This window comes from Citrus sinensis, chromosome 3 (genome assembly GCF_022201045.2).
Source record: "Citrus sinensis cultivar Valencia sweet orange chromosome 3, DVS_A1.0, whole genome shotgun sequence".
Lineage (NCBI taxonomy): Eukaryota > Viridiplantae > Streptophyta > Magnoliopsida > Sapindales > Rutaceae > Citrus > Citrus sinensis.
In genome coordinates this window covers 24,988,824-25,002,294 of record NC_068558.1, presented here as the reverse complement: position 1 = coordinate 25,002,294, position 13,471 = coordinate 24,988,824, and the positions used below count along the sequence as shown (strand labels likewise).

Below are 13,471 nucleotides of genomic sequence, written 5' to 3'. Positions count from 1 at the left end.
CTCCCAGGCTGGGAGTTTGACGTCCCTCAAATATTTGAGAGGGTTAAAAAAAAATCTGAGCGGTGCCATATAAACATTAATGTCAACAGGTCTCAGTATATATATATATATATGATTGTACATATTAGTTATATTCTCATATAATATGAGTTGTAATTTGAGCAATAGTCTCATGTCATAAAAAATATATATATATCTATATCACTATTCTCAATTGTTCATCTTGCGAGCAATGGATTAAAATATCTTGCAGGCAATTGTTCACCGCCATTGTGTTTGCTGATTGGAATTTCTATTCCAACTTGTTTAATTTGGAATTCAAAGAAATAATATTAACTCATATTTCCAATAGATTCTACTATATATTATATATTTTCATTTAACTCATACTATTGTTGTTTTTCATCAATTTATATAAAATACACAACGAAGTAGTTTAAGCAAAAAATATGGTAACGAGAGAAAAATAATAATGTTAATATTAAAACACATTGTCCGAATACTGAAACATATTTAGTTCTTTGACACAATATTGTTGTAGGTATTGTTGTAACAGATGTCAACTGAAACTAAACTAACTTGATGAGCTAGATTACAATAAATGTTCTCATATTTAAAATAAATATTATGAGAATCACCTATATGTGACAAGAAATTAAAGGATAATATATACAGTAGGGAAAATAATATGAAGTATATTCTATATCCAATTTATCATTTATCTTGAATACAAGAAATCAATGAATTCAAAGTCCGGAAAGAAAACTCTAATACAACTTATATATTTCTAGTATGTATATCTATCAACAATTATTGGACCCTTATTTGATTTAACATCTAGATCTCCTCAAACACTTGATTCACTTGTCAATGACCTCGCAGACTTGGCATCTGCAACTTGAAATGTTTGTTCCTCGGTGTAATTCAAATATATGTTTCTGTGAGGAAGCACCATTTTTAAAAAGATCCCCTACTGGGAAAAATTTCTTTGAGTCTCCTTGGCTCCATGTAATCTGTTTAGTTTTGCACAATTAATGATTAACTCAAAGATTTTTTTCCCTCTCTTTAAGATTTAGTGTTGAATTAAGTTTACTTTTTTGTTTCCTACTTTTGGTGCAATTAACAAGTTGGCTTGACTCTTGATGCTAGGGTTCATGCTTCCCCCGATTGCGTATTGTGTCTGTCCATTTTAGGTACAAATTGTTGGCTACATGTGCAAATCCATGGCGAACCATGTAGGGTTTTCAATTTGTTATATAAAAAAAGTTGACCTAAAGGTTTAAATTGATAAGTAAGAGTCCAATAGTAGTATTAAAACAAATTTTCATAAGTCTTCTTATTTGAAACATGAATTTAGACTTGAGCCAGAAGATCATAGATGGGTAAAAAATGTTTGAGCTAGAAAATAAAGAAATAATCAAATTCGAAAGAGTTTGTGCATAATACAAATAAACCTTGAGGCATTGGTTTTCATACCATGTTAAAAAAATTGCTTGACTAAAAAAAATAAATTAATATGTAAGAGCTCCACATCGGTATGAGAGATGAGAGTGTAGCAAGATACATACCCTGGCAATCTTTGGTTCCGATTAGGGCCAAAATGATTATTCACAACAATGACCTTCATGTTTTGTCTCTTATGTATTCATCATCATGTCCAAAAAGCTTGACCTTCTCTTGGTTTCTAAACCAGTTGTTTGAGATGGTGACATCTGTCGAGCCACGTCTTACATCGATCAGCCCATCCTGACATTCATATCGTATGTTGTGATCTATCCAAACCTTTGATGTTGTCACTAGCCTGATTGCATCTCCGTCAAATTTTCCCAATTGCATTATCTTTCTGTTTGGACTCATCACAGGGCTTGGGCCCTTCGCTCAGCAATGGTGGATGTATAGCCCATAAATGATCACATTGCTTACCTGAAAAATTAATTAATTCATCGATGGAAATAATGTAAGAAAAATTATTAAAAAAATCATTGCATAAAATATTGGAATGTGATGGCATGCTGATTAATTACCTTGTATACCATAAGGCATGCAATGCCTGTAATGTGGATGTTGACACCTCGATGGTCAATGGTACTTAAACTACTGATAATTAGCGATTTGTGGAGTGTGATGTTCATGTAATTCTAAAAAGTGATCCATACTTTTTGTGGAATCAATGTGGCTCCATATCTTAGGGTTCCAAGTTTAGGGTTTATAGTATCATCACCAGGATCAGTGACTTTGTAATGTACTATGTCTTTACCAACATTATCGGTTATCTTTCCAGAAAAACTCATGGAACATGTAGCGACCTGGCATTGATGCATGTGCCAGTTAGGATTTTTCCTCCAACATTGATCAGTCACGTTCATGGGAAGAGTAGATGTAGGGATGAAAACAATGGCAATGGAAACAACTATAGCAAAATGCCACAATATTGCCATGTTTGGAGGTCTTGTTCTTAAGGATTTTAGAAAGAAATTAGAGAGATTTATGAAGAAGTGAAAATGGGAGAGAGATTTTACAGTAAAGAAAATTGGTAGTCAGTTTGCTATAGTTAGGGCTCCTTTGGTTGGAGTATAAAATGATGGGATTAGATAATTTTACCCTAAAATTATCCTAATGTAGTGTTTGGTACACAAAAGGAATTGTAGGATAAAATTAATGGAGTCCACTATTTAATCCAATACGGTATCCGAATTTTATAATGAGGGGAGGGTGGGATAAGCTAAAATATAACATATCACTATTCACTGGATAAGAAAAAATCCCAAAATTTCTCTCCATCACTCTCACCGCCAAAGTCTTTCTTCTCGCCAAATTTCCTCTTCATATAGTAAGTCTCCTTAAATCTTGACTAAAAAAAATCAATTTATGTTAAATATTTTTTTATTCGTTTATTTGTTTGTTGTAATTATTTAATAGAATGAATTTTAATTTTTTATATGGTAGTTGAGTGTTTCTTAGTTTCTATTAATTTTCATGTGTATAAGTCAATTTTGGAGGTTAATCGTTTGTGTTGAGTGAACTTGTTTATGGATTAGTTCATGGGAAAGAGTAGCTCCATGAATTTTTTGGGTTTTGACTAAAATTCAAGCTGAATTAAAAAGAGACATTTTCGTGGAATTTCTTTTATTTTTCCAAATACAGTAATGGGATTGTTCATAAGCTAGCAAATCTTGCTATCAATTTCTACCCATATGGTCCAGATTCTTTGTTAGTTTATGTGATTTGCTTTTGATTAAAGCTGGATCTTGTCATTTTGTTCTTTAGTGAATTTATTCTATTTAAAAATAAAAACCAATTATGGAAATTGTTTCTTGAGTAATTCTAGAAATTTATTCTTGGCTCTAATGAATTTACTTTACTGCTTGCTATCTAATAATAGAACTTTATCTTCGTACTTTTGATGAAAATTGTATATTGTCATTTCATTTTTTTTAGTGAATTTCTTCTATTTTAAAGAAAATAAGGATAGCAATTCTGGAAATTGTTTCTTAAGCAATTCTAGAAATTCGTTCTTGCCTATAATGAATTTACTTTACTACTTGTTCTAATAACAGAACTTTATTTTTATACTTTTGATTAAAGTTGTATCTTGTCATTTTTTTTAGTGAATTTCTTCTATTTTAAAGAAAATAAGGATAACAAATCTGGAAATTGTTTCTTGAGTAATTTTGGAAATTTGTTCTTACCTATAGTGAATTTACTTTACTTCTTGCTTTCTAATAATAGAACTTTATCTTCATAGTTTTAATTAAAGTTATATCTTGTCATTTTGTTTTTTTAGCGAATTTTTTCTATTTTAAAGAAAATAAGGATAGCAATTCTGGAAATTTGTTCTTGCCTATAGTGAATTTACTTTACTGTTTGCTATCTAATGATATAAATTTATCTTTATGCTTTTAAGAATACAATAATTAAACTGTCTCTTATGTTGACAAGATTTAGATATTTTGAAAAGAAAATGGTTGCTTTATAAGTTTCTTAGAACTGAGCTAATAACTTGTTCACAGGGAATGTATCTTGATTAGTTCCTTATCTGTCCAGTTATGGTAATTCTTTATGTTGATATCTACTTCACTTTAATATCCATGTGATATGCTCGCACTATATATCTTCCAATAACTAGATATGGATGAAAGAGAAATTATATTATTCTCTCTTATATACGAGTCACGTTTACAGCATTTATGTTTGTGTGCATTGGCGACCGTAGTTTGGTATCGCAGAAGTCGACAAAATGAAAAATATATCGTTGCAAATTGCACATTCATTAGGCATGCAACACGCCTCATTTATCTAGAAAGTATAATAGGCAATAACATAGAATGTGTGAATCAACTACTAATAGATAAGAGGACATTCAAATTATTATATGAGCTACTTCGTATAAATAGGGGTTTGAAGGTTGATGGTACAGTCTCTGTTGAGGAACAAGTATGCATGTTTATACATATACCTGCCCATCATGTAAAAAACAAAACAATTCATAGTAAAGTTCTATGTTCAGGAGAGATAGTTAGTAGATACTTCAATTTGATTTTAATGCAGTTTTACAATTGGAAAATATCTTATTGAGAACACCTAACCTTATAACTGAAAATTGCACGGATGAGAGATGGAAATGGTTTAAGGTACGACATGCTTAAATTCTTGATTTTTATTTTCTCTTTTAATAAAGAGAGTTTGCCATGTTATATCATAATTTTTTTATGGTCAAATGGATTAATAGAATTGCTTGGGGCATTAGATGGTACACACATCAAAGTACATGTACCTGAAGTTGATAAACCACGATATAGAACAAGAAAAAATGCATTGCGGCTAATGTCTTAGGAGTTTGCTCACGAGATATGATGTTCATATTTGTGTTTCCTGGCTGGGAGGGTTCAACTTCAGATTCAAGAGTGCTTCAAGATGCATTATCTAGACCAAATGAATTAAAAGCACCAATTGGTAAGCTAATAAATTAATAATGCATAATATTATTTCGATATAATGCTTTATTAATTATTAATGTTTATATAACTGACTTATGTTTATTAACATTTTTTTTAACATTTGATAGGCTATTATTACTTAGTAGATGCTGGGTATGCAAATACTAAAAGATTTCTTGTACCCTATAAAGGAACAAGATATTATTTATCAGAATGGAAAGATAGATGTGCCCCAATTAATCATGAGGAATACTTCAACATGAAATATTCATCAGCAAGGAATGTAGTAGAGCATTGTTTTGGATTTCTCAAAATTCGTTGGGTAATTTTAAAAAGCCCTTCTTTTTATCCATTAACGATGCAATGCAAAATAACAACTGCTTGCTGTCTTTTACACACAATCTGATTAGGAGAGAGATGTCAATAGATTCAATGGAACATGAGATATACCAACTTGTTAATAGCGAAAGCCATGTTGACTTTAATACTATTAATGAAGTTGGTTCTTTAGAGCAGTGGTCTACAGGGAGAAGCAACTTAGCTTTACAAATGTTTAATGAGTGAAGTGGAAGTCGTAGAACTTAGAATTTCTCAATTAAGATTTTTTTTTTGTATTTGAATATTAGAGTTGTTTTAATATATAAATATATATTTGTTTTCATATTAATTTCATATATGAATTATTCCTTAAAGTTATTTCTTGAAATTTATTTGATTATGTAATATCTTTTATTGGTTAGTTATTGAACATGGGTGCTATTTTTTTGTAATATATATATATATATATATATATATATATATATATATATATATATATATATATATATATATATATAAGAAAAAATTTACAAAACAAAAAAGCTTGATTTTTTTCAAAAATGATTATGTAATAAAGACTGAAGAGCGAGATATAACTCTTTCAAAGCCATTTGAAACAATCCAGTTGTTTTCAGAGCATTCATTAAAGAAATTAAAAGAAAAGAATTTTAATTATGTTCATATAGGACTAATCCAAGTTGGCATAAAACCCTTAACCAAACCCTAAACAAACCAGATTTTCTAATAAACAGTTGTGCTCAAGCATTCCTTTATTAGAAAGAAAATTTACAAAAATCCCTTCTGTTATAAATCTCCCTTACCAACCAGTAAAGAGTCAACCTATGTTTTCCACTTCGGATATACCTAGTTCCTCTATACGTTATGTTGACTATACCACTAGTGTTCCATACCCAATCTATACTAGTAGTCAACATGAACAAAGACAGGACGAGAAAGAACCTTCTCCTCCAACTTCTCCGACGTTTTCTGCTGTCACCGAAAATGGGTGTTATATGTATAATATTATCATTATAATGAAAAGTGAGTGAAATTAACATTGTTTAGGAATGGAAGATGGAGGTGGTAATGCTCAAGTCAATGAATAAGACAAAAAAGGGAGTAGGCGTGTATGGACTAGGGAAGAAAAAGAAGCTTTAATGGATGTGTTGGAGGCAATAGTGGCAAATGGTGGGTGTGTTGATATAGTAGGGCCTACAAGAAAAATGGAGGTGAAATTGTAGCAGTTGCTTCCTGAATTTGGATTGAAGGCTAGCCCCTATATTGATTCCAAAATGAAGGCTTGGAAACGAAAATATTCAATCATTTTTTATATGTTGAACACAAGTGGATTTGGATGGAATGATGAGAAGAAGTGCATTGAAGTTAACAGTGATGAAGCGTGGGAATCTTATGTGTAGGTTTGCAATAATTTTTTTTTAAATAAACATTATCATTTAGTTTGCATTATTTTTAATTGTTATATGTCTTTATGTATATATTTATTTATTGTAGAATTATAAAGATGCAAAAGGGTGGAGAGGCAAACCATTTCCTTTATATGAGAGGTTTGCTAAAATAGGGGGAAAAGATCATGCCAATGGAAGGACAACAAGAACTCCCAATGATATGGCGATGAATGCTAATGAGGAAGGATTTTATGGTAATGAATTTGATTTAGCTATGGGTTTCTCTCTGTTAGGATCAAGCGCTTACCATTGGGCTAAAAGCTTAAGTTGATAGCCAAGGTGCAACTTTATTTCCTGATACAATGGAAGCGCAGAGCCCCACACTAAGTGGTGGATGGACATGAGGGGTTACACACATTTATAATTGTTTCAACGCGTGGGGCAGTTACGCCCTAGGTAACCTTAATGTCACTTCAATGGAATTACACAACAGGCCGGGTAGTTACGCCCTAGGTAACCTTACTACCACAGAAGGATGTTACACTCACAAGCGCACAAAAGAATTGTTGGGGCCCTATAACCTCAACAACCCCCCTCCCACAAAATTGCTTCTGTGGCGGCTTGAACCCGTGACCTTGCTCTGATACCAATTGTTAGGATCAAGTGCTTACCATTGGGCTAAAAGCATAAGCTGATAGCCAAGGTGCAACTTTATTTCCTTATACAATGGAAGCGCAGAGCCCCACACTAAGCGGTGGATGGACATGAGGGGCTACACACATTTGTAATTGTGTCAACGGGCTAGGCAGTTACGCCCTAGGTAACCTTACTGCCATTTCAATGGAATTACATAGAAGGATGTTACACCCACAAGCGCATAGAAGAATTGTTGGGGCCCCATAACCTCACTCTCCATTGTCACCTAATCAAATTGAAACTAACTATTTTATGAATCAAAATGAATCTCAAACTATTGATAAGAAGTGAAAGAGGTCAAAAGATCCAGTTGACAATACATTTGAGAATTTTGTTGGTGTATTTAAAGATGTTGCGGAGAGGTCAAATGAAAATGTGGCACAACTAGTTCAAAGTATGACCAAGGAGAAAGAAAGTGAAAGCCAAAAAACCACTGATCATTGGAGAGAATGGAGTTGCCATTTCATGATCGAATAAGTTAATGAAGAAATTTTTAAATGAACCAAATAGTGTCGAGATTTTTAAAACACTACGTAATGACCATGACAAAATGGAATTCATTATGTCAATTGTGAGGGGTGGATTTCATGGTTGACAAATGTAGTGTTGATATATAATTTTTTTGTAACCATATACGTGGCTGACATAGATGGATATCTAAGGATGGCAATGGATCGGATCTGATCCATGATCCATGTGATCCAAATCCAATTGGATCGGATTTGGGTCGGATTAAAATGGATTTGGATCGGATTTGGATATCGATGCGTGGATCTAAGGCGGATCTGGAGCAAATTCGGATTTATCTTAATATCTAGATCCAAATTCATATCCACTCACTATTTAATGTAATTTTATTTTAAAAAATTCTTAACAATTATGTAATTATAAATGATGATAAAATTTATTCATTAGCATGTATTTAAGAATTTTAAACTTAAAGGTACTTAATTGATAATAAGACAAAAATTTATTAAGTGTGAAATAAAATTAGGATAGCTTGCCCTCATTTTTTTAAGTTTTTCACTCTACAATTTAGTCTCTTTTTTCCTCTTTAGTTTACTCTTGCTTCTCCACTTCATTTGAATGCTTGAATAAGTTCTTTAATTGTTAGGAAAATCGATAGACTTGAGTTTATTTTTCTCTCATTTTCTCATAATCTTATTTATTTTGTATAATCACTAATCAATGGTGGCTATCAACTATAAAATAATTATGTTATCATATATTTAGTTAATATATGATCATAATAAAAATAATAAAGCACTAAATATAATAAATCATTTTTAACTTATATGTTATTATTTAATGATATTAGAATGATGATGGTGTACAGTGGATATCAAGATGGTAAATGAGACATTAGAATATTTTAATGATTTTATTTCTGCAATTACTTTTGATCGATATTTTATTATCTTTCTTATTTATATATTTTGGTGTAAAAGTAGAAGCTACAATACTTATTAGATTTTTTATACAAAATATACAATTTAATTTTTACCAATGCATTTTAGTCTTAAATTTTCTTTCTAAAAAAATATTGATCTCTTATTATTGAGATTTAAAATTCATGATGGATTTAGAGCAAATTTGAATTTGAATTTTTCTTTTTGGATTTGGAGCAGGATTTAGAGCAAATTTGAATTTGAATTTTTCTTTTTGGATTTGGAGCAGATATAAATCTTTATTTTTTGTTTCGGATCTAGATATGGAGCGAAAAATATAGATCCATGACTGATCTGGAGTAGATACGGATCTTAATTTTTATTACGGATCTGGATATGGAGCAATATAGATCCAATCCATATCTGCTCCATTGCCATCCCTATGGATATCATGTGTTCAATATGCTGCAAGATATGACTTTTGGGAAACTTGATAATAGTTTAACTTGCTGGCACCTTTGTGTTGTAATTTCATTTGGGTGATGACTTTTGGTTTTTTGGTATGTCATCATCCAATGATAGTATTTATGTTAGGACACTCTTTTATATTAATGATATGTAATATTTTCATATATACAGCTAGTGACATTATTATGTAATTTTTTATTTATTTATGGACTGATGTTCTTATTATATTTGTTGGTGATATTCTTGTTATGTTTATGATGATATTATTTAGTAAAATATAAGTTTAAAAACTATAGCATGTTAAATATAAAAAAAAAAATTAAGGGAAGATTTTGCATTTTTTAGAAATTTACCAATAATTATTAATTTTAGTTAGATTATATTCCATGCCATTTTAAAATAAATTTTTTTTTTTTGATAAACTCATATATAAGACATATTATTAGTTATTAGCCAATCTCATGACATACCAAACACAAGATATGGTATTATATATAATCTAATATTATCCAATTCAATTCTATCTTATCCAATCCAATCTAATCCAATTTAATTCAATTCAATTCAATTCGACATACCAAGCAAACCCTTATGGTGGTAGTGCATGATAGTGGGAGTTTTATAAGTGAATGAAATATGCAAATATGAAGATGAGTTTAAGTTGTTGAGGACTTCGACTATTTTAGAAATCAAGAGGAACATGGAGCATATGAGCACATGATATTACTAATACACTAAAAAATACAATAAATATACCACATTTGAAATTTGCAATTTAGCTCATAGATTCAATCAATAACCAAATTTTTTTAAAACTATATTTTAGAGGCCATAAATGTAATTTTATAAGGTGTGTTTCAGACTCATATAAAAATTTTATTACATGGGAGTTATCTTCATTGTCCGTTGAGATAATTTTTAGCAAAATAGATCATAATGATACTATAGAATATTACATTTGTATATATGATACGAAAGGAAGAATTTACAAATCATTCATTAAACAAATGGGTGTAATAAATTGCCAACTACATATACATATTTATGTTCTAATTCAGGATCCCACGCTTTATTAAAGTTTAGAAAATCATATGACTTAATATCTTTTTCAGATTTTAACAAAGTCTAAAATCTTTATATATATAAAGTTAATTGAAAAAAAAAACTCGTTTCTTTCACTTTGATTTCATTTGTTCATCATGTCTATTCATCAAACGAATTTGAAAGCCATTCACCAAGCGAGCAGATGGGAAAAAGGACATCCGATCTCCCTTCACTTGAGTCCATCTGATTAAAAAGAAAAATTCAAAGAATTAATTTAATAAATCATATAAGCTCAATGTAAATTAGAAAAATATTAATAATTAAATAATTAGATTTTTCATGTAATTTTTGTGTGCTGAGGTGCCATTATTAATTCATCATTCATTTGTTAAATGATAAAAGTCCACATTTATAAAATTAGATATTCAACTATCTTATCATCTAACAGATAAATATCATATCATATGTGGTAAAATTTCTTCATATATTACTTGGAAAATTTAACTATTACCCATAACAATTTATAAAGAGAAAGAGAGAGGTAGCACCTGTATGTAGTTATAAAGTAATGAAGAAATAGAGCAATTTGAAGCCTAGCCAACTCTGCCCCAGGACAAAACCGAGCTCCCCCTCCAAATGGGGAAAAATATGGACTATTTCTCCAATTTCTCTTTTGCTACAGACAAATTACATCAAATTAGCTAACTAGAAATTCCAAATACTAACAGGGACCCATTTGATACAAGCAGGAAAACTATGTCCAAATTGAGAAATCTATAGAAATCAGGGACATGAATGATGATATCCCATGTTTTAGTGCTCTAAAAGGTGAATATTAAATAGATTTTTCTAACCTCATTTTCAGGATCCATCCATCTCCAGGGATTGAAGGTGACAGCATCCTTGTACAAATTCTCATCCAAATGAACTGCTGACATAAATGGAATTACAGAGCACCCTTTGGGGATAACGTAATCTGCCAAAACCAATCAACAAAATGAACAAAATTTTAAAATGCAAGAACTTCAAAAATATTTGATGATTTATGACATTAAGTATATTAATGAATTGAAGTATAAACCGTGGTATGTAACATCTTCTTTTGCCTCCCTGATTAGCCAAATTGCTATGCCCCCAATCCGAAGTGTTTCATCGATAACCTGCAATTATCACGTTAACTTCAGGGATTAGTTGATTCGACCGGTAAAATTTCTTGAATCTCGTTCAGTCAGAACTAGGGTAATTATTGGACTTGATATCCAATTACAGCTTACACATTGAGTGAATGGCATTGCTTTGTAATCTTGCCAGGTTAGCATTTCTTCTTCAACAGAGTTCCTCTTTAGATTCTCTTGTTCGTCCTGTTGGGCCAAAAATAAAAGCAAGAAAAGGAAGAATTGTTGGAGACACTATAATTTTTGAGTAATGCTCTTATGAAAAAGATTTCAGTTATTGGTCAGTACCAGAAGCTGCTTCATGGCTCTAGGATTCTGAGTGAGAAAATAAATAGCAAAAAGCATTGTTTTCGCAGTTGTTTCATTTCCGGCAAACAGAAGATTGATAATGAAATCGGATATACTTTCATCCGGCAAGCTTTCTTCATCTAATAATCTTCCAAGTAAGCCGTCTCCGGATTCTGATGACCCTTTTTGCCTGTGCTCATTAATAGTCTTCTTAATCTTGCTTATTATTTTCTCCCTTGCCTGTCAAAGACATGACACATTCAAATATCAGTTTAAATGTTTGACAAAATAAAAGATTACTTAGCCTACAAGAAAACATTTTGAATATAACTTAGTGGTTGATGTTTTTTTATTTTAATTACAACACTTTTCCGTTTCAAAAAAAAAAGGAAATTGTTTCTAAAAGTTTGGTGTCCATAAAGTGTAATTAGGTTGCATAAATCAAGGTTTAATTAATATAAAAAATTTCAGAAAATGAAATTAAGTTACCTTCATGGCAGTATGGTAAGTGAAACCTGGAAAATCGACAGGAACAGAAAGACAGCCATCAACAAAATCAGAAAAAAACCGAGCCATCTGATCAATTTCTGACTCGCTTGATACGCCTAATAATTGATTAACCATCAAATTGATAGCAATCTGAAATGAGAATTAACAAAATTCAGCAACCTAGAATTAGAATTTTTTATCCTTTTAAGTACAAACTTGACTAAATAGGAAACAGAATTCTACTTGCCTTTCTGCAAACATCCTGGAGAAGAATGACTTGATTTTCCTGGAACTTTTTCAAGGTGTGAAGCATAACTATCTGAATGTCCTTCAGGAAATGGAATTTCAGCTTCTCTAGTCTCATCATATTCGCAGCAATGCCATGTAGTTTCCTGTGCTGCTCTCCTTGAACTGTAATCACCCCATTTTTACCAACCAAATCTCTGAAAGATTTCGGATAACTTGACTGAAAAAATTTTCCTTCATTTTGCATTACAAATCGATTGAAACTGGGGTCTGCTGAAACCACTGTCCATTTGCCAAACAAGCTGCAGGAAAAAATATTTCCAAACCTACCGAAGAGAAATTGAAAATTGAAATCAATGATCAGTGGTAGAACCGAGATTTTGGTTCAAAGAAATGGGATAAAATCAAAGTGGAAAAACTACTAACTTGAAGAGGATTAAAATCGAAATTCTATAACTGAAGAGTCCAAACATAATACATTCAAAGAATGGGCTGAATTTCAATTAAGATTCTTATCTTCTCCAAAAAAATTTTGACTTGCGGTCCAAAGCCCTCATGCCACAGCCATGCATGCATAGGTTAGCCTCTTGATACTATGTTAGAGAAACTAAAAACTTGACTCGAAAACTTCTTTCTCTAACATTGCATCAGACGATGTTCTTTAATTAATAAACTTTCAAGTGACTTGAATTAACAAGTGAAGGCAAGCTGAGTTTTAGCTTCCCTGGAAGATAAAGCATCAGAATTTTCCAGGAAAATTAGTTATAGATTTTGTACCTTTTGACTTGTTCTTGAACAAAGCTAGGAGGGTGAGAGCCAGCAACAGCATTGTAGAAGTTGAAGCTATCACCAACTAACGGCCAGCCTCTTCTTCCTGGAGGCAATTTGTATGAGATCTTTTCAGGGTTTTTTCTCGTGCTGCATAGAAACTTTCCCACGAATATAATGAACATTAGTGTTGTGAGAATGGTGACAACAGGCCATTGTCCTGGAAAAATTTCCCTCATTTTCTGTGG

At 31.3% G+C, this 13,471-nt stretch overlaps 2 protein-coding genes across 2 annotated transcripts; both read right to left on the bottom strand.

The window, feature by feature from the left end:
• Positions 1–847: 847 nt before the first annotated feature.
• Positions 848–2,438, bottom strand: LOC127900671 (putative pectate lyase 14). Its single transcript, XM_052435860.1, is given in 7 exon segments — positions 848–935; positions 937–1,013; positions 1,094–1,183; positions 1,185–1,236; positions 1,572–1,632; positions 1,635–1,923; positions 2,025–2,438. Coding segments are annotated over 7 exon segments (1,071 nt in total).
• A 7,907-nt stretch (positions 2,439–10,345) lies between these two features.
• LOC102607841 (abietadienol/abietadienal oxidase) lies at positions 10,346–13,471 on the bottom strand. The gene is made up of 9 exons (XM_052438454.1): positions 13,233–13,471; positions 12,443–12,781; positions 12,210–12,360; positions 11,721–11,960; positions 11,532–11,618; positions 11,339–11,417; positions 11,112–11,233; positions 10,806–10,933; positions 10,346–10,500 (listed from the first exon to the last, which is right to left on the bottom strand). Exons 1-9 carry the CDS (start codon positions 13,460–13,462, stop codon positions 10,389–10,391), a joined length of 1,488 nt encoding a protein of 495 aa, XP_052294414.1. The 5' UTR covers positions 13,463–13,471; the 3' UTR covers positions 10,346–10,388.